The sequence below is a fragment of the Entelurus aequoreus genome, linkage group LG23 (genome assembly GCF_033978785.1).
Source record: "Entelurus aequoreus isolate RoL-2023_Sb linkage group LG23, RoL_Eaeq_v1.1, whole genome shotgun sequence".
In the NCBI taxonomy this organism is placed as follows: domain Eukaryota; kingdom Metazoa; phylum Chordata; class Actinopteri; order Syngnathiformes; family Syngnathidae; genus Entelurus; species Entelurus aequoreus.
In genome coordinates, this window is record NC_084753.1 from 32,780,753 (window position 1) to 32,803,490 (window position 22,738).

Genomic DNA, 22,738 nt, shown 5'->3' on the forward strand with positions numbered 1-22,738 from the left:
TAATAAGTACAATCATGTATACTGTACAATAACAATACAGTATATTGTGCTACTACAAGCACAATATACTGTATCATGTGCCATAGATACTAAATACAATCCTGTTTACTGTACAATAAGTAAAAAACTATACTGTGCGATAAGTACAATAATGCATGCTGTACAATAATATATATTGTGCTATAATAAGTGCAACACTGTATCATGTACAATAAATACAATTCTGTGTACTGTACAATAATAATAAGTATCATACTATATACTGTGGGCCTGCAATTGTTTCTTATGAAATAACGCCGACTTTAAACTGCATTGAATAACTAAAAAAAAGCATCAATAATATGGATTCATTCTTCACCAATAACGGCGAGCAGGGATGGGCTAATTAATGAGTAAATGTTTAATTTCCATAACAATATTGGCATACAGCACACAGCCTCTTCAACTGGCTCGTCAGTATTTTAATATTTTGTATTCACCTGCCATGGCAATAACTGATTACAAGAAAGACAGGAATAAGGCCAAATGCAGTTGAGATAGGCTCCAGCACCCCGATAGGGACAAGCGGTAGAAAATGGATGGAGGGATATACAAAAGAAGAACTTGTATTTTATATGCATATGCCATTGATATTGACCAAGTGTATTGTTTTGTTCACGCTAATCTAAATATCTTTAAATGGGGTATTATCTGACATAGTCTGTTGCTGTCTGAGTTGACAAAGTAAAAAAAAAAGTGACTACAATGTGATAGTAAATATGACTTTCAACACATCTTGTAATACCTGCTTTTGACAGCAGAGGCCGCTGTTGACTTGACTTCCTTGTTTGTGGAACACTCTTGTGTGCATTTACACTTGTGTTGTTGTGTTGTGTAGCTGAAGCAGCTGGGTCACAGTGTGGACAAGGTGGAGTTCATCGTGATGGGCGGAACATTCATGGCGCTGTCTGAGGAGTACAGAGACTACTTCATCAGGAACCTTCATGACGCCCTGTCTGGACACGCTTCCAACAACCTAGCAGAGGCTGTCAGGTACTCCTTGGGGCACACACAAACACACAACTACACACAACTACATACAGATATACACTTCTACATATAAATACACACACACACAGATACACATTCTTACACACAACCATGCATCAGATACACACAACTACATACAGATACACATTCTTACACACAACTACATTCAGATACACAGACTTACAACTACACTTAAACACACACACAACTACACACAAATACATGCAACTACACACTTACGCACAGCTACATACAGATACACACACTTACATACAGATACACACACTTACACACAGCTACATACAGATGCACACAGCTATATACAGATACACACAACTACACACACGGCTACATACACTTACAAACAACTACATACAGATACACTTAAATACATACAGCTATATTTGTAAATACATACTCTTACACACATATACAGTACATGCAGATACACACAGCTACATGCAGACACACACACCCACACACAGCTACATACATATACACACATCCACACACAGCTACATACATATACACACATCCACACACGGCTACATACAGATACACGCATCTACATACAGATACACACAGCTGCATACAGATACACACAGCTACACACATCTACATACAGATACACACATCCACACACAGCTACATACATATACACACAGCTACATACAGATACACACGGCTACATACAGATACACACAGCTACACACAGATGCACACAGCTATACACAGATACACACAACTACACACACTTACAAACAACTACATACAGATACACCTAAATACATACAGCTATATTTGTAAATACATACTCTTACACACTTACACACATATACAGTACATGCAGATACACACAGCTACATGCAGACACACACATCCACACACAGCTACATACATATACACACATCCACACACAGCTATATACATATACACACATCCACACACAGCTACATACATATACACACATCCACACACGGCTACATACAGATACACACATCTACATACAGATACACACAGCTGCATACAGATACACACATCTACATACAGATACACACATCCACACACATATACACACAGATGCACACAGCTATACACAGATACACACAACTACACACACGGCTACATACACTTACAAACAACTACATACAGATACACCTAAATACATACAGCTATATTTGTAAATACATACTCTTACACACTTACACACATATACAGTACATGCAGATACACACAGCTACATGCAGACACACACATCCACACACAGCTACATACATATACACACATCCACACCCAGCTACATACATATACACACATCCACACACGGCTACATACAGATACACACATCACACACGGCTACATACAGATACACACATCTACATACAGATACACACAGCTGCATACAGATACACACAGCTACACACATCTACATACAGATACACACACAGCTACATACATATACACACAGCTACATACAGATACACACGGCTACATACAGATACACACACGGCTACATACAGATACACACACAGCTACATACATATACACACAGCTACATACAGATACACACGGCTACATACAGATACACACAGCCACACACATCCACACACAGCTACATACAGATACATACATCCACACACAGCTACATACAGATACACACATCCACATACAGATACACAAATCTAAACACGGCTACGTACAGATACACACATCCACACAAAGCTACATACAGATACACACATCCACACACAGCTACATACATCCACACACAGCTACATACAGATACACACGGCTACATACAGATACACACATCACACACGGCTACATACAGATACACACATCTACATACAGATACACACAGCTGCATACAGATACACACAGCTACACACATCTACATACAGATACACACACAGCTACATACATATACACACAGCTACATACAGATACACACACGGCTACATACAGATACACACACAGCTACATACATATACACACAGCTACATACAGATACACACGGCTACATACAGATACACACAGCCACACACATCCACACACAGCTACATACAGATACATACATCCACACACAGCTACATACAGATACACACATCCACATACAGATACACAAATCTAAACACGGCTACGTACAGATACACACATCCACACACAGCTACATACAGATACACAAATCTAAACACTGCTACATACAGATACACACATCCACACAAAGCTACATACAGATACACACATCCACACACAGCTACATACATCCACACACAGCTACATACAGATACACACATCCACATACAGATACACAAATCTAAACACGGCTACGTACAGATACACACATCCACACACAGCTACATACAGATACACAAATCTAAACACTGCTACATACAGATACACACATCCACACAAAGCTACATACAGATACACATCCACACACAGCTACATACAGATACACACACGGCTACATACAGACACACACAGCTACATACAGATACACACAGCTACATACGGATACACACATCCACACACAGCTACATACACATCCACACACAGCTACATACAGATACACACACCTACATACAGATACACATCTACACAACAGCTACATACAGATACACACATCTACACTAGCGTTAGCTTCACCTTACCTCTCTTAGGCAGGGCAGTCAAAGTCCTTTTCATTGCAATTATGGTGACAACATGAATGTACAGGCATAATAGCCTCGTTAGACAATTATGGTGACAACATGAATGTACAGGCATAATAGCCTTGTTAGACAATTATGGTGATGATAATATGGTGGGGAAAAAATCACGATACATTTTTTTATATCATCTGATCTTGATTAATATCAGAATGATTTGTTTGAATGAAAGTGGTTTGTCTTGTGCAGGATTATAGCCAGTATTGTTGCATCCCTACTGTGGACCACTGCAGTGTGTTGTAACAGACTGATGGAGGTCATACAGTATATGCTAACAACTCAAATTAATGGTCATCAGTGATCAATGGTCATCAATGATCAATAGTCATCAATGATCAATGGTCATCAATAATCGCCCAGCCTTAACTTGGACACAATTCAACGTCAGAGGAGAAACTCATTTGTTGACGTGACGTGGTTCCCCAATTTACACTAAATAATAGCTTTGTTGTTTACTTCCCTCAAGTCTGATAAGCGCAAAAAGGCGTGTGTGAGTGTGTGTGTGTGTGTGCCATGTCCTCACACTGTGAGTATTTTGTCTTGTGTGTGTTGCAGTGAGTAATTGCAATAGAAGCAAGGGGTGCATGTTTGCTCTGCGTGTGTGTGTGTTTATATGAAGCGTGTTAAACTCTTCTCAGCGTGATGTGTTGATATCAGCCAGATAGTGTGAGATAATCCCTTGAGATAATAGACTTTCTTATTGATTCCTTATTTCACGCTGTGTGATGGTCCTGCTTGGAGCAGCAAGTGCCATCATTGGTGTCAATCATCCATGGATCTCTCGCACAAACACAAGACATGACCTTATAGATCTGTGTGAGTGACGCTGGCATAGCGCTTAGCATGTTGACAGCGTTCACCTTCCTCCCACATCTTAAAACTTGTACGCTATTGGATAGGCGACATGTCGGGAGTCGCTGCTAGCTTTAGCATCGTCCAGGAGAGCCAGCTAAATTCCTGAATAATAAAATCAATGTTTCACTTTGATTGTTGCACATTTGAAGTCAGAAGAAATGTTGCTACTTTTTTCCTCACAATATACGAAAGAAATTATACATTATTTATTAATTTGCATTTCATTATACTGTGGAACCTACATTTATGAAGTTAATAGGTTTTTGATCATGGTTGGTAAATGGTCAAATTGGTACAGCGAAGCAAAGTTCCCCATGAGAAAACAATGTGAACAGTAGGGGTGTAACGGTACGTGTATTTGTATTGAACCGTTTCGGTACGGGGGTTCCGGTTCGGTTCGGAGGTGTACCGAACGGGTTTCCACACGGCCATATTAAGTAGCGTAACGCACGTTGTGTAAACAATGCACACCAAGGCACAACACACGGCATGCTAGCAGCTAACGGGCTAGGATAGACTGACCATACGTCCTCTTTTCACCGGACATGTCCTCTTTTGTGGAGCTGTCAGGGCGGAGTTTCTTAAATGCCTCAAATGTCCGGCATTTTGAGTTAGGGTTGCGTGTATTTTCAATGTACGTCCAGGGTTAAGAAGGGGTTAAAAACAAAACAAATTGTGCGCGCAGCAACATTGGTGAGGGAGGGGCAGAGACAGAGAGAGCGAGAGAGTTATGATAAACGCGCATGCGTCGCCAGGCTCTGCTTTTTATCCATAGATTTATCAGATTTAATTTTTTATTATCTATAGCAGGGGTGTCAAAAGTGTGCCCCGGAGGCCATTTGCGGCCCACAACTAATGTTTTAAAGGCCCACGGCACATTCTAAAAATACTATTCAAATAAACTAAAACATAACAAATGGGAAATAAAAAAGCTTAAAGGTTAAATGTGATTTAGAAAAAGTTGCAATGTTGACTAATAAAACAAAGCAGTTTTTTTTTCTTTCAAACTGTCATTGCTCAAAATATAATATTGAATCAAAATCAATGTTATTATGAATTATTGACCTATCCAAGGTTCCCATTACTTCACATCAAATATTCCACTAAGAAAAATATTTTTGGTGGAAGATTTTGCAAATTTGGTAAATAAATAACCCAAAAATGTATATGTTGTTGTTTTCTTACTGTACCGAAAATTAACCGAACCGTGACCTCTAAACCGAGGTACGTACCGAACCCAAATTTTTGTGTACCGTTACACCCCTAGTGAACAGGAATAATTGGTTCCAGCCTCGACAAAAGTCCATATTTGATTAAAAAATGCACTCTCTCACACGCGAAAATATCAAAAATACACAACTTCCCTTTGGTGAAAAACGTGAACAACCATGTTGCTAGTATTGCTGGTATTCGGTCACGCGACTTCTTCCCGGAAGTGAAAAGCAGTGGTGGTCAAGCAAACCAAGAGGGCGGTTGTACAGCAAGCAGCGCGTAAGCCATCTGGGTACACAAGAGGCTTATATCTTCCTGCCACAAGCAGATAGGAGCAAAAAAATGCAACTATGCAATGGAATAGATCTTTATACTTGATCAAAAACAGATTTCTGGAGTGATATCGCGGAGTATACGTTCCGAGACTAATGGAACTATCGTGCTCAGACAAAACATGGAAACTACAACTTGTTTGTGTGTGGCTGGGATAGGAGGAAAGGAACGCTTGATTTGCTCACCCTGACCCACCCACAGCACAGTACTAACCCTGCCTAATTGAAGCAGTTTTATTAGCCCTTGTCAGAGCTCTTTTTTAATGCTGTGACTTCAAAAAACGTCATATCGATTGAATATTTACCTTACACTACTTTCATCTCTAAATGTTGTCCAGATAAAGTTCGAAAGGTTCTCATGTGGTGTCGGAATTCAGACCTTTTCTGAGCCGAGAGAAAATGTGACGGCACATAAGGGACCCAACAAGATCGTATTTTCACATTTCATATTGCAGTACAATAAAAATGTGATACAACTTGTACAAAGCGGCCGTTTGATCCCGATATTACTCATCGTCTGCGGTCCCTCTCGAGGTTTCTCCTTGTTCCCATTGAGGGGAGTTTTTTTCTTGCCCTGACGTGGGTTCAGATTGCAGGACTTCGTGGTGGTTTGTGAAGCCCTTTGAATCACTTGTGATGAATTGATACACTTTGATTGATTGAACCAATCAATGCTCTCCATTACTAACATGGCATCATGTTTACTTCTTGTTTCAGCCATCTTCGTAATAATAATAATAATTAAAGCTGCAAGCAACGATGGACGGGACCGACTTTGAGGGCTCATAAAATCCAAACCGGAGCAGTAATTAAAACAATTTCCTCAACTTTTAATCAGAAGGGTTCAATCTCTCTCCTGTGCTAATTTGAAGCCGACACGACAAACGCGCTCAGAAGAGATAATGTTTGAAAAAAGGTGACTGTTTTTACACCACTTTTGTTTTGAAGGGGGAATTGCAAACTTCCTGTTGATTTTTGCTTGGGGTTGTCAGTGTATGAAATATAGGTCTAAGTGAGACCTACATAGAGGTTTTTGTTTCATGTCTCTACGACATTCCTACTGGGAGTTACAGGCAGTTTTGTCTGTGTTTTCTTCCTAGGGGGCGCTAGAGCGCAATTTTGAGTTTTGGGGTTTGGTTTTTTGATTAGATCGCAATTTTCGCCAGTCTTTGAAACATGTTAAAGGGGTCAAATTACAGCTCAAAGAGGCGGCGGTATAATAATAAAACGCTACAAAATACAATAGGGTCCTCTGTCCCAAAGGGACTCGGTCCCTAATAATAATGCAGAGGTGTTGAATGAGGTGCTGGTGGTCATGTGACCAGAAAGTCTTGCCTTGTTGTTGACGTCATGAGTGTGGGAATAACGCCAGGGTGTCTTGGAGCTTCCAGAAGTTTTGTCCGAGTAAAACTCCATGAAACCTTTAAGCATCTTTGTATTTGCCCGGTTGAATGTAATAACAGTCATTATTTCTCTTAAGAATATTTGCTACGACGCTCCCAAACGACAGCGACTGTAAAGAGCAGGGCTATTAAAGCAAATCAATGTAGTGAGAAATGATCATTATTTCTTGGCGCGGTGCTATAAAGAGCACCTTTACAGTACATATACTCTTAAAGAGACGTGGTCAATGGAGTGGCATTAAAGGATTTACTTTGACAAAAGTCTGTCTCTGTTTTATTAATCTGCTTATCATTCACAGTCCTTATGGAAGACAAGAACACACGTTTTTCTTTTTATATGCATTCTAACTCGTAAAATATGGTGAGAAAGAGGTGGCTAACGATGCAGCTAATCGGAATGCACTATTGCGCCCATAAAACCCTCTAGAAAACATCCAAAAAAGTGCCAACAATACTCCATTTACATGTGGTGACCTGAATATTAACAAGTAATAGCGATATTGTTATTACAAGCGCTAACACGGAGGAACTACTGTTAGCGGCACATTGATCACAGAGAGCTAATGAGCTTATGCTGCTATATTGACATATTGAGCTGCTGCATCGCCTCTTGAGTTGGTGAAAGTTAATTCTAGATGATAAATCATACCTCTCATCTGGATAGTAGAAGGTTGTGGACATAAACCCACAAGTTGATCAACTTTGACATCCAACTTAGACCCGGAGATAGCCAGAAAGACACAAAAAGACGCTCGTTTTTTAACCCTATGTGAGTTATAAACGTGCCATCAGTCTTTATCCTAGTGAGAGCAGACATTGTGTAGTAAGTGATTGTTTTCTTATGTTTGTATATCTTGTTTAGCACTTACTGCTACATGATGCTTAGTGTTTGTTGTTGAAGAAAACGTGAACGCTGTGATGCGTCTTAAGAAATCAATAAGCCGCCTTATGCTTAAAATGATCAAAATATGTAAACATTACATTTTATGATGAATGTTACTACATTAAAGGCCTACTGAAATGAAATGTTCTTATTTAAACGGGGATTGCAGGTCCATTCTATGTGTCATACTTGATCATTTCGCGATATTGCCATATTTTTGCTGAAAGGATTTAGTAGAGAACATCGACGATAAAGTTCGCAACTTTTGGTCGCTGATAAAAAAGCCTTGTCTGTACCGGAAGTAGCGTGACGTCACAGGTTGAAGAGCTCCTCACATCTGCACATTGTTTACAGCAGCAGCGAGAGAGATTCGTACCGAGAAAGCGACGATTACCCCATTAATTTTAGCCAGGATGAAAGATTTGTGGATGAGGAAAGTGAGAGTGAAGGATTAGAGTGCAGTGCAGGACGCCAGGGTGTATCTTTTTTTGCTCTGACCGTAACTTAGGTACAAGCTGGCTCATTGGATTCCACACTTTCTCCTTTTTCTATTGTGGATCACAGATTTGTATTTTAAACCACCTCGGATACTATATCCTCTTGAAAATGAGAGTCGAGAACGCGAAATGGACATTCACAGTGACTTTTATCTCCACGACAATACATCGGTGAAGCACTTTAGCTTCGGAGCTAACGTGATAGCATCGTGCTTAACTGCGGATAGAAACAGAAGAAACATGCCCCTGACTGGAAGGATAGACAGAAGATCAACAATACTATTATTACTTCTACTATCAGGAGACACCGAACCAAACCCTGGACCTGTAACTACACGGTTAATGCTGTCCAGCCTGGCGAAGCCTAGCAATGCTGTTGCTAACGACGCCATTGAAGCTAACTTAGCTACGGGACCTCGACAGAGCTATGCTAAAAACATTAGCTCTCCACCTACGCCAGCCCTCATCTGCTCAAACACCCGTGCTCACCTGCGTTCCAGCGATCGATGGCGCGACGAAGGACTTCACCCGATCATCGGTGCGGTCGGCGGCTAGCGTCGGATAGCGCGTCTACTATCCAACTCAAAGTCCTCCTGGTTGTGTTGCTGCAGCCAGCCGCTAATACACCGATCCCACCTACAGCTTTCTTCTTTGCTGTTTCCATTGTTCATTAAACAAATTGCAAAAGATTCACCAACACAGATGTCCAGAATGCTGTGGAATTTTGCGATGAAAACAGACAGTTTGTATTGGGACACAATGGTGTCCCAATACTTCCGTTCAATCCGTGACGTCACGCGCAAACGTCATCATACCGAGACGTTTTCAGCTGGATATTTCCCGGGAAATTTAAAATTGCACTTTATAAGTTAACCCGGCCGTATTGGCATGTGTTGCAATGTTAACATTTCATCATTGATATATAAACTATCAGACTGCGTGGTCGGTAGTAGTGGCTTTCAGTAGGCCTTTAAGCATGTATATAAATCCTTGATGTTTTTTTTTGAGTGCTTTATAGGCAGAATAGAGCGATTTCCATTGGCTCCCTTGTTAGCTGACTTTTGCTAACTTTCACTTTACGCATTAGAATTAGAGATGTCCGATAATATCGGACTGCCGATATTTTCGGCCGATAAATGCTATAAAATGTGATATCGGATTCAAAAAGTAAAATTTATGACTTTTTAAAACGCCGCTGTGTACACGTACGTAGGGAGAAGTACAGAGCGCCAATAAACCTTAAAGGCACTGCCTTTGCGTGCCGGCACAGTCACATAATATCTACGGCTTTTCACACACACAAGTGAATGCAATTCATACTTGGTCAACAGCCATACAGGTCACACTGAGGGTGGCCGTATAAACAACTTTAACACTGTTACAAATATGCGCCACACTGTGAACCCACACCAAACAAAGAATGACAAACACATTTCGGGAGAACATCCGCACCGTAACACAACAGAACAAATACCCAGAACCCCTTGCAGCACTAACTCTTCCGGGACGCTACAATATATACCCCCTACCACCTCCCAACTCAACCCTGCCCACCTCAACCTCCTCATTCTCTCTCAGGGAGAGCATGTCCCAAATTCCAAGCTGCCGTTTTGAGGCATGTTAAAAAAATAATGCACTTTGTGACTTCAATAATAAATATGGCAGTGCCATGTTGGCATTTTTTTCCATAACTTGAGTTGATTTATTTTGTAAAACCTTGTTACATTGTTTAATGCATCCAGCGGGGCATCACAACAAAATTAGGCATAATAATGTGTTAATTCCACGACTGTATATATCGGTATCGGTAATTAAGAGTTGGATCATATCGGGATATCGGCAAAAAAGCCATTATCGGACATCTCTAATTAGAATGCATCAAAAAAAAGTTTTTGTTTTACGTAACGATTGTGAATGATAGGCAAAAGTGCAGTTCCCTTTTAAGACTCAGACTAATTGAAGACATCATTTTTGTAAAGCCAATAGTCATTAAAATGTCATTGCACATGATTTGCTTCTTTAGGTCCCTAATGTGAGGAAGATGTTGATAATATACGTGTGAGATTAATGAGCCATGTAGCTGATGCCAGTCATTTCCTGCAACATTTGCAGGTACTCTGAGCGCAGCAACACCAAGTGTGTGGGCATCACCATTGAGACGCGACCTGACTACTGCCTGAAGAGACACCTGAGCGACATGCTGGCCTACGGCTGCACCAGGCTGGAGATCGGCGTGCAGAGTGTGTATGAAGACGTGGCCAGAGACACTAACAGGTCAGGCTAAGCTACATTTCCTAGTTGCCGGGTGGTAGCTTAGCTGCTTTTTTGACAAGTTTAGCTTGGCTACTTTTAGAGCCATGTAGCGTGGTAGCTAACATCAAAGCTACACTACCGTTCAAAAGTTTGGGGTCACATTGAAATGTCCTTATTTTTGAAGGAAAAGCACTGTACTTTTCAATGAAGATAACTTTAAACTAGTCTTAACTTTAAAGAAATACACTCTATACATTGCTAATGTGGTAAATGACTATTCTAGCGGCAAATGTCTGGTTTTTGGTGCAATATCTACATAGGTGTATAGAGGCCCATTTCCAGCAACTATCACTCCAGTGTTCTAATGGTACAATGTGTTTGCTCATTGGCTCAGAAGGCTAATTGATGATTAGAAAACCCTTGTGCAATCATGTTCACACATCTGAAAACAGTTCAGCTCGTTACAGAAGCTACAAAACTGACCTTCCTTTGAGTAGATTGAGTTTCTGGAGCATCACATTTGTGGGGTCAATTACACGCTCAAAATGGCCAGAAAAAGAGAACTTTCATCTGAAACGCGACAGTCTATTCTTGTTCTTAGAAATGAAGGCTATTCCACAAAATTGTTTGGGTGACCCCAAACTTTTGAACGGTAGTGTACAAAGAGAGAAAATGTACTGTGAATCCAGGCCAAATAAAATGCGTAGAAAACACAATGACCTGGATGAATGAGAACATCCATGATGATTGGTTGGTGTTCGTATGATGAGTCACAATTGGCTAAGGTTACGGAGAAACGTTACGGACTGGCCAATCGGAGGCAAGATAGGGCGGGTCATCGAACCAGGGAGCAAAATCATAACAGACACTCATGTCACATGACGACGAGGGAGCCCGAGACAGAGGGACGCTTCAAGCTGACCACTCCAAAAAATAGAAACATACCGTATTTTTCGGAGTATAAGTCGCTCCGGCGTATAAGTCGCACCGGCCAAAAATGCATAATAAAGAAGGAAAAAAACATATAAGTCGCATTTCTGGGGAAATTTATTTGATAAAAGCCAACACCAAGAATAGACATTTGAAAGGCAATTTAAAATAAATAAAGAATAGTGAACAACAGGCTGAATAAGTGTACGTTATATGAGGCATAAATAACCAACTGAGAACGTGCCTGGTATGTTAACGTAACATATTATGGTAAGAGTCATTCAGATAACTATAACATATAGAACATGCTATACGTTTACCAAACAATCTGTCACTCCTAATCGCTAAATCCCATGAAATCTTATACGTCTAGTCTCTTATGTGAATGAGCTAAATAATAATATTTGATATTTTACGGTAATGTGTTAATCCTCCTGAGTATGTCGCACCCGGCCAAACTATGAAAAAAACTGCGACTTTTAGTCCGAAAAATACAGTACATGAAATTGTCAGAGGAATTCTCTCCTGCAGATTAGATTTTTCCTTTCGTGCTGAAGACGGCGTGCAGGAAACTCACAATAATGTGTGTCCTTGGCCATATTTAGACAAGTTAAAGTACCAATGATTGTCACACACACACTAGAGACAAATGTATGCCTTTAGAGAAAACAACGCCCATAGCCTTAGTTTTTAGTTGTGTACTCTGTAAAGCAAAATCATAACTGCTCTTTTCATCTAAGACGTGGAACACAAATTTAGGAACACACATTAAAGGCGAGTTGACTTCATGAAAAGTTTTACTGCACATAACAATTACCAACTGTTCCCAAACAACACACAAGTCATTGTTTTTGTTTTTGTCAAGATATAGATGGATGCTGTTTTTTTACTGTAGGTAGAGAAATTGAATAACATTATAGGGGTGGGCCAAAGAAAAGGCAAACCAAATAAATACATAGAGTAGGGTGCGGGGACCCCTAGCGGTAGTTGTAGATAAATGACAGATAGTTAATAGTAATATTTGTACACTCTTACTTACATTATTAACATGGATATTACCATATTTTTCGGACTATAAGTCGCAGTTATTTTCATAGTTTGGCCGGGGGTGCGACTTATACTCAGGAGCGACTTATGTGTTAAATTATTAACACATTACCGTAAAATATCAATTAATATTATTTAGCTCATTCACGTAAGAGACTAGACGTATAAGATTTCATGGGATTTAGCGATTAGGAGTGACAGCTTGTTTGGTAAACGTATAGCATGTTCTATATGTTATAGTTATTTGAATGACTCTTACCATAATACAGTGTTTCCCACACATTTATTTGTTTGTGGCGGCCCGCCACGAAAGAATTACGTCCGCCACAAATAAAAAAAATAAAAAAATAAATAAAATAAAATAAAAAATATATATATATATATATATATATATATATAAATTTTTTTTTTGTCCTGTCCAGCTTCTCAGGCAAATCATATAGTTGATGTAGATGCCCATATCGGCTGTTCAGATTTACTTTACAAAAGAGAAGTGTAGGATACTTCTCTTGTTGCCTTATTTGTATTTGACCACTACTGTTTTCTGTTTATTTGTTACTGACTGTGGCAGGACACCTCTGCCTCTGTTTCACTTTATGTTGCTGGTAAATAATATGGTTGTAGTAGTAGGCTAAAGTTAAATTATTTAGTATGCACTAATTAAAGGGGCAGAGATTTAAAGGCCTACTGAAATGAATTTTTTTTATTTAAACGGGGATAGCAGATCTATTCTATGTGTCATACTTGATCATTTCGCGATATTGCCATATTTTTGCTGAAAGGATTTAGTATAGAACAACGACGATAAAGATTGCAACTTTTGGTATCTGATAAAAAAAAGGCTTGCACCTACCGGAAGTAGCGTGACGTAGTCAGTTGAACATATACGCAAAGTTCCCTATTGTTTACAATGATGGCCGCATGAAGTGAGAGAGATTCGGACCGAGAAAGCGACAATTTCCCCATTAATTTGAGCGAGGATGAAAGATTTGTGGATGAGTAAAGTGCAAGTGAAGGACTAGTGGGGAGTTGAAGCTATTCAGATAGGGAAGATGCTGTGAGAGCCGGGGGTGACCTGATATTCAGCTGGGAATGACTACAACAGTAAATAAACACAAGACATATATATACTCTATTAGCCACAACACAACCAGGCTTATATTTAATATGCCACAAATTAATCCTGCATAAAAACACCTGCGTGTTTGTTATGCTAGCTCCTAGCTCCTCTGCTAGCTCCTAGCTCCATAGAACACGCCAATACAATTCAAACACCTGATCAACACACACAATCACTCAGCCCAAAAGACCGTTTACCTAACCCAAGGTTCATAAAGCTTATATATTTTTAAAAAGTTACGTACGTGACGCGCACATACGGTCAAGTTATCGAATGTTTAGCAGCCAAGGCTGCATACTCACGGTACCTGATATTCAGCTGGGAATGACTACAACAGTAAATAAACACAAGACATATATATACTCTATTAGCCACAACACAACCAGGCTTATATTTAATATGCCACAAATTAATCCTGCATAATAACACCTGCGTGTTTGTTATGCTAGCTCCTAGCTCCTCTGCTAGCTCCTAGCTCCATAGAACACGCCAATACAATTCAAACACTTGATCAAAACACACAATCACTCAGCCCAAAAGACCGTTCACCTAACCCAAGGTTCATAAAGCTTATATATTTTTAAAAAGTTACGTACGTGACGCGCACGTACGGTACGGTACGTGTTATGCTAGCTCCTAGCTCCTCTGCTAGCTCCTAGCTCCATAGAACACGCCAATACAATTCAAACACATGATCAACACACACAATCACTCAGCCCAAAAGACCGTTCACCTAACCCAAGGTTCATAAAGCTTATATATTTAAAAAAAGTTACGTACATACGCAAAAAAAAGCCAAAGCTGCATACTCACAGTAGCACGTCTGCGTCTTTGTCATCCAAATCAAAGTAATCCTGGTAAGAGTCTGTGTTGTCCCAGTTCTCTACAGGCGTCTGTGTATCCAAATCAAAAGTCCTCCTGGTTAGAGTCTCTGTTATCCGAGTTCTTCCATCTTGACTGCATCTTTCGGGAATGTAAACAAAGAAGCGCCGGCTGTGTACTGTTGTGGCTGACTACGTTCGAAAAATACGTCCATTTCGCACCGACAACTTTCTTCTTTGCTTGCTCGGCTTCCTTCTCCATAATGCAATGAACATGATTGCAACAGATTCACGAACACAGATGTCCAGAATACTGTGGAATTATGAAATGAAAACAGAGCTTTTTCGTATCGGCTTCAATGTGGAAGGCATACCCGTGTTCGCCGGGCTACGTCACACGCATACGTCATCCTCAGAGGCGTTTCGAACCGGAAGTTTAGCGGCAAATTTAAAATGTCACTTTATAAGTTAACCCGGCCGTATTGGCATGTGTTATAATGTTAAGATTTCATCATTGATATATAAACTATCAGACTGCGTGGTCGGTAGTAGTGGGTTTCAGTAGGCCTTTAAGAGACATTTTAGCTTTTATATTTTATAAGATATATTTTTTGTAAGAACCACAATTAATAAATATATTTCAGTGAATAACTTATTGTTCAAATTTGTATATGAATATGTACATAAAGTGTTGTAATTATATTGTAAAATGGATGAATGGATGGACGTTTAAAACAAAACTGTTATTATTAATTAGTAAGTATACATTTTTTGAGCCTTTTTAGAGAAAATCATATCATTTTAGTAAATTATGCAAATTACTCGATGATGTCATGTTGACCACGCCCATAGCCACGCCCCCACCACCACAGGTATCTTGGCAGTTTATGGGAAACACTGTAATATGTTACGTTAACATACCAGGCACATTCTCAGTTGGTTATTTATGCCTCATATAACGTACACTTATTCAGCCTGTTGTTCACTATTCTTTATTTATTTTAAATTGCCTTTCAAATGTCTATTCTTGGTGTTGGCTTTTATCAAATACATTTTCCCCAAAAATGCGACTTATACTCCAGTGCGACTTATGTGTTTTTTTCCTTCTTTATTATGCATTTTCGGCCGGTGTGACTTATACTCTGAAAAATACGGTATACATGTGGGCCCACAGATAGGAATTTTGTTAAATGTAGCTTTGATGTTGCAAGCTACTTTTGTAGTGCAGCTTGCTACAATCAGGCATGTGATTTGAACTTAAGGAAAAAGAGTGAAGCTCTTTGTTTTTCATCAATTGAACATGCGGAAATTAGCAAAAAAAGCACCATTTAAAGATGTTTATGTTTAAAGAATTGAAAAATGATCAACAGAGTTGCCATAAATACATACCCCATTCATCCAAATGAATCACTATGTCTGTTCAGTCACTGTTATTTAGTCACTACTGTAATTACAACTTGTGTTTAAATCCACAGGAACCACATGGGTGAGCCTACTCTATACAGAATTTACAACCGTACTAGTGTTCACTTCATAGCCACAGATGGTTCATCTAGTTATTGACACATTACCTTGGCATTTTTGCTTTGAAGGCTCTGACATGGGCCTTCCTGGCACATTTCTGAGCAGCTTGCAATTTCCTTTTTGTGTCTGCTTTAGTGGATTCTGCCTTGGATTTTATAGCCAATTTATGTCACTTCGACTCCCTCTCCACTTCTAACTGCTCCAAATGCAAAACTCATAAAGAGTACACACAATGTTTATTCTATTAGCTAACTTCCTTTATCTGAATAGCCATTTGATTCATAGCATGAAATATCTTGCTGTCATGTTGTTTGTTTGAAAATGATTCAACTATTCAATATCAAAACATAAACAGTAGAAATAATGAACAAAATGTCAGCTACTGTCTTGTTCTAAAACCCCAATGAAAATGAAATGTAGCATTTAGACTACTGTAGCAAAAGTCATCACATGTCTGCCACAATCAGTGTGTTTTTAAATGTTTATTCCATGTCTAATCTTAACCAATCGTGACTCATCATAGTAAACCAACCAACCAATCGTGGATTTTCCTATACGTAAACCAACCAATCACCATTGATGTTTCCCATATATTTTGTCCCCTGCCCGTGGAGTTGATTTGCTACGTAGCCTCGACTTCTAAGTTAATAATTTTTAATGGAAAACCGCAGTTTTTACCACTGGATTATCAAAACTGTACTCATTACGAGGCAACCCGTAGTTGTTGGCAGATATGGTAAAGAGACAGATCAAGATTTTAACACACATTGTAGGTGGGAAAAAAACGAAGAAAATCTGAAAATATTTTTTTATATTTTTACAGAGATAAAAAAGACGGATTTCCGACTATAGACGGAAAAATCACATGCCTGTACAATTCTCCGGGAATAGCTTCCCCAGTAGCTTAGCTGAATTTAATGGAGAGTAACTTGTAGCTTAGCTGAATTTAATGGAGAGTAACTTTTAGCTTAGCTACATTTAATGGAGAGTAACTTGTAGCTTAGTTACATTTAATGGAGAGTAACTTGTAGTTTAGCTAAATTTAATGGAGAGTAACTTGTAGCTTAGCTACATTTAATGGAGAGTAACTCGTAGCTTAGCTACATTTAATGGAGAGTAACTTGTAGCTTGTTACATTTAATGGAGAGTAACTTGTAGCTTAGTTACATTTAATGGAGAGTAACGTGTAGCTTAGTTACATTTAATGGAGAGTAACGTGTAGCTTATCTACATTTATTGCAGAATCACAAGTAGCTTAGTTACATTTAATGGAGAGTAACTTGTATCTTAGCTACATTTAAAGGAGAGTGACTTGTAGCTTGTTACATTTAATGGAGAGTAACTTGTAGCTTAGCTACATTTAATGGAGAGTAACTTGTAGCTTAGCTACATTTAATGGAGAGTAACTTGTACCTTAGCTACATTTAATGGGGAGTAACTTGTAGCTTAGCTACATTTAATGGAGAGTAACTTGTAGCTTAGCTACACTTAATGGAGAGTAACTTGTAGGTTAGCTATATTTAATGGAGCGTAACCTGTAGCTTAGCTAAATTTAATGGAGAGTAACTTGTAGCTTAGCTACATTTAATGGAGAGTAGCTTGTAGCTTAGCTACATTTAATGGAGAGTAACTTGTAGCTTGTTACATTTAATGGAGAGTAACTTGTAGCTAAGTTACATTTAATGGAGAGTAACTTGTAGGTTAGTTACATTTAATGGAGAGTAATTGTTACATTTAATGGAGAGTAACTTGTAGCTAAACTACATTTAATGGAGAGTAACTTGTAGCTTAGTTACATTTAATGGAGAGTAACTTGTAGCTTAGTTACATTTAATGGAGAGTAACTTGTAGCTTAGCTTACTAAATTTTTTTGGTAACTAGCCAATCACTGTCATTAAGCAGGCGGTCACACACCAGCTGCTTCTCGCTAACACTGGTGGTGCGCTAACACTGGTGGTGCGCTAACACTGGTGGTGTGCTAACAATGGTGGTGCGCTAACAATGGTGGTGCGCTAACACTGGTGGTGTGTTCCTGCAGAGGCCACACGGTGCGAGCAGTCTGCGAGTCCTTCCACCTGGCAAAGGACGCCGGCTTCAAAGTGGTGGCCCACATGATGCCCGACCTGCCCAACGTGGGCATCGAGAGAGACGTGGAGCAGTTTATTGTAAGTCTTTTTTTGTCTTCCTGCCTTAGGACACTTCTTCTCAAGCAGTCACAACCTGCTTTATCAGTATCATGCTTGAAACGCCGTGCACTACAAACCCAGCTCATTGTTGACATTAATCAAGACTTTCTGTTTTCCATTAAAAAAATTAAAAATACAAATACAAATCAGCACCAATTCTTTTTAAACATTTGTGCTGATGAATCAATTTTTATTGAATTTATTTCAATTTATTTTAGTATCACATAGTTCAAGCTGGTCAGAAAAAAGTATGTTTTAAATAAGGATTTTTCTTTATTTAAGCCTTTTCTTTTACAGGCTTAAACAAAGTTGAATAGTGTTTTAAACGTACTTCCTCTTTGTTTTTATACATATAATATCACTTAATTAAACTGAATTAAATAGTGTTTTAATCTTACTTCCTCTTTGTTTTATACATAATATTTCAATTAACTTAATTAAAGTAGTGTTTTAATCTTACTTCTTCTTTGTTTTATACCTAATATATTATCACTTAATTAAACTGAATTATAGTGTTTTAATATCATTTCCTCTTTGTTTTATACATAATATAATATTCCTTAATTATATAAAGTAGTGTTTTAATCTTACTTCCTCTTATACATAATATAATATCACTTAAACTAAATTAAATAAAGTAGTGTTTTAATCATACTTCCTCTTATACATAATACAATATCACTTAATTAAACTAAATTAAATAAAGTTGTATTTTAATCTTACATCCTCTTTGTTTTATACATAATATAATATCACTTAATTAAATAGTGTTTTAATCTTACTTCTTATTTGTTTTATACATAACATATCACTTAATAAAACTTCATTAAATAAAGTAGTGTTTTAATCTTACTTCCTCTTATACATAATATATCACTTAATTAAACGGAATTAAATAGTGTTTTAATCTTACTTCCTCTTTGTTTTATACATATTTAAATTAAACTAAATTAAATGAAGTAGTGTTTTAATCTTACTTCGTCTTTATTTTATACATAGTATATTATCACTTAATTAAACTGAATTATAGTGTTTTAATATCACTTCCTCTTTGTTTTATACATAATATAATATTCCTTAATTATATAAAGTAGTGTTTTAATCTTACTTCCTCTTATACATAATATAATATCACTTAATTAAACTAAATTAAATAGTGTTTTAATCTTACTTCCTCCTATACATAATATAATATCACTTAATTAAACTAAATTAAATAAAGTAGTGTTTTAATCTTACTTCCTCTTATACATAATATAATATCACTTAATTAAACTAAATTAAATAAAGTAGTGTTTTAATCTTACTTCCTCTTATACATAATATAATATCACTTAATTAAACTAAATTAAATAAAGTAGTGTTTTAATCTTACTTCCTCTTATACATAATATAATATCACTTAAACTAAATTAAATAAAGTAGTGTTTTAATCTTACTTCCTCTTATACATAATATATCACTTAATAAAACGGAATTAAGTAGTGTTTTAATCTTACTTCCTCTTTGTTTTATACATAATATATTATCACTTAATTAAACTGAATTATGGTGTTTTAATATCACTTCCTCTTTGTTTTATACATAATATAATATTCCTTAATTATATAAAGTAGTGTTTTAATCTTACTTCCTCCTATACATAATATAATATCACTTAAGTAAACTAAATTAAATAAAGTAGTGTTTTAATCTTACTTCCTCTTATACATAATATAATATCACTTAATTAAACTAAATTAAATAAAGTTGTGTTTTAATCTTACTTTCTCTTTGTTTTATACATAATATAATATCACTTAATTAAACTTAAATAGTGTTTCAATCTTACTTCCTCTTTGTTTTATACATAATATCCCTTGTAATTAAGTCCAGTGAGGTGAGTCATGTGACCAACGGCTGCAAAGCATGTCTTGCTAGCGTTCTGCTTCATGCGTACGTCTGATGGATGATGTTTATGTTTGCTAATTAGCCTTTGGCTGTCGCTGCTAACATTCCAACATGATCTGCGCAGCACTGGAACTTCAATCATTCATCTCATTTACATATCGAAAGGTCACAAACATTCATACGCCATACAAACTTTTATCACCATGCAGATACCACTTAAGCAGGTACTTCGAATAGGGACCAAAACTGACGTCCAGTATTTTGACGACATACTGTATATATCGGTATTTTAAACACAATTCAACACCACATGACTGTTACTACCAGTATTCTGGAAATGTCTTTCAAAAAGTCATTCATTACTTAACAAAACAAGATAATTTAATTACTACTGGAATTGCTCTTTAATAAATGTAATTAATTACTAGTGAAATTAATTAATGCGTCACTTATAAGAACAGTTTAAATATGTCTTATGCAGTTGAGAGACGTTTCATGAGAGCAGAGTGTGTGGTTTGCCTTTAAAAGGCGGTGTCTGTTGCCAAGCAACGTCAGCCAGGGTTTCAGCTGAGCTGTAGTTGCTAGCTTTAGTTGTCGGCTCTGTTGAATCTTTTCACTGGATTGTGTTAGCTCTTCCGTGGCTGTCACATGTTATCGTACTTCAATGATTTGTTGATCATTGTTCTCACGGCGCGTAGTACTCAGTAGTCAGACCCCTAACTTTGGGACAAGGATTGGCTCGAAGGGCTGGGTCGGTCAGGCTGGAGTTCGAAGCGGTGCACTTAACCTAACCCTATATATATATATATATATATATATATATATATATATATATATATATATATATATATATATATATATATATATATATATATATATATATATATATATATATATATATATATATATATATATATATATATATATATATATATATATAATTTACAAAACCCAAAAGCAGTGAACTTGGCACGTGGTGTAATTTGTAAATAAAAACAGAATACAATGATTTGCAAATCCTTTTCAACTTATATTCAATTGAATAGACTGCAAAGACAAGATACTAAACGTTCGAACTGAGAAACTTAATTTTTTTTTGGCAAATAATAATTAACTTAGAATTTCATGGCTGCAACACGTGCCAAAGTAGTTGGGAAAGGGCATGTTCACCACTGTGTTACATGGCCTTTCCTTTTAACAACACTCAGTAAACGTTTGGGAACTGAGGAGACACATTTTTGAAGCTTCTCAGGTGGAATTCTTTCCCATTCTTGCTTGATGTACAGCTTAAGTTGTTCAACAGTCCGGGGGTCTCCCTTGTGGTATTTTAGGCTTCATAATGCGCCACACATTTTCAATGGGAGACAGGTCTGGACTACAGGCAGGCCAGTCTAGTACCTGCACTCTTTTACTTTGAGACCATGCATGCAACACGTGGCTCGGCATTGTCTCGTTGAAATAAGCAGGGGCGTCCATGATAACGTTGCCTCGATGGCAACGTATGTTGCTCCAAAACCTGTATGTACCTTTCAGCATTAATGGCGCCTTCACAGATGTGTAAGTTACCCATGCCTTGGGCACTAATACACCCCCATACCATCACAGATGCTGGCTTTCACACTTTGCGCCTATAAAAATCCGGATGGTTCTTTTCCTCTTTGGTCCGGAGGACACGACGTCCACAGTTTCCCAAAACAATTTGAAATGTGGACTCGTCAGACCACAGAACACTTTTCCACTTTGTATCAGTCCATCTTAGATGAGCTCGGGCCCAGAGAAGCCGGCGGCGTTTCTGGGTGTTGTTGATAATTGGCTTTCACTCTGCTTAGTAGAGTTTTAACTTGCACTTACAGATGTAGCGATGGACTTTAGTTACTGACAGTGGTTTTCTGAAGTGTTACTGAGCCCATGTGGTGATATCCTTTACACACTGATGTCGGTTTTTGATGCAGTACCGCCTGAAGGATCCAAGGTCACGGGCATTCAATGTTACGTGCAGAGGTTTCTCCAGATTCTCTGAACCTTTTGATGATATTACAGACCTT

The 22,738-nt window shown here is 37.9% G+C and overlaps 1 protein-coding gene across 1 annotated transcript in view; it reads left to right on the top strand.

Annotated features, from left to right (window-relative positions):
* elp3 (elongator acetyltransferase complex subunit 3) overlaps positions 1-22,738 on the top strand; it is a 39,146-nt gene that overhangs the window by 5,899 nt on the left and 10,509 nt on the right. Inside the window, exons 7-9 of the mRNA XM_062034884.1 lie at positions 878-1,032; positions 11,035-11,196; positions 18,656-18,782. Coding sequence (XP_061890868.1) covers positions 878-1,032; positions 11,035-11,196; positions 18,656-18,782 — 444 coding nt within the window. The remainder of the gene's footprint in view (positions 1-877; positions 1,033-11,034; positions 11,197-18,655; positions 18,783-22,738) is intronic.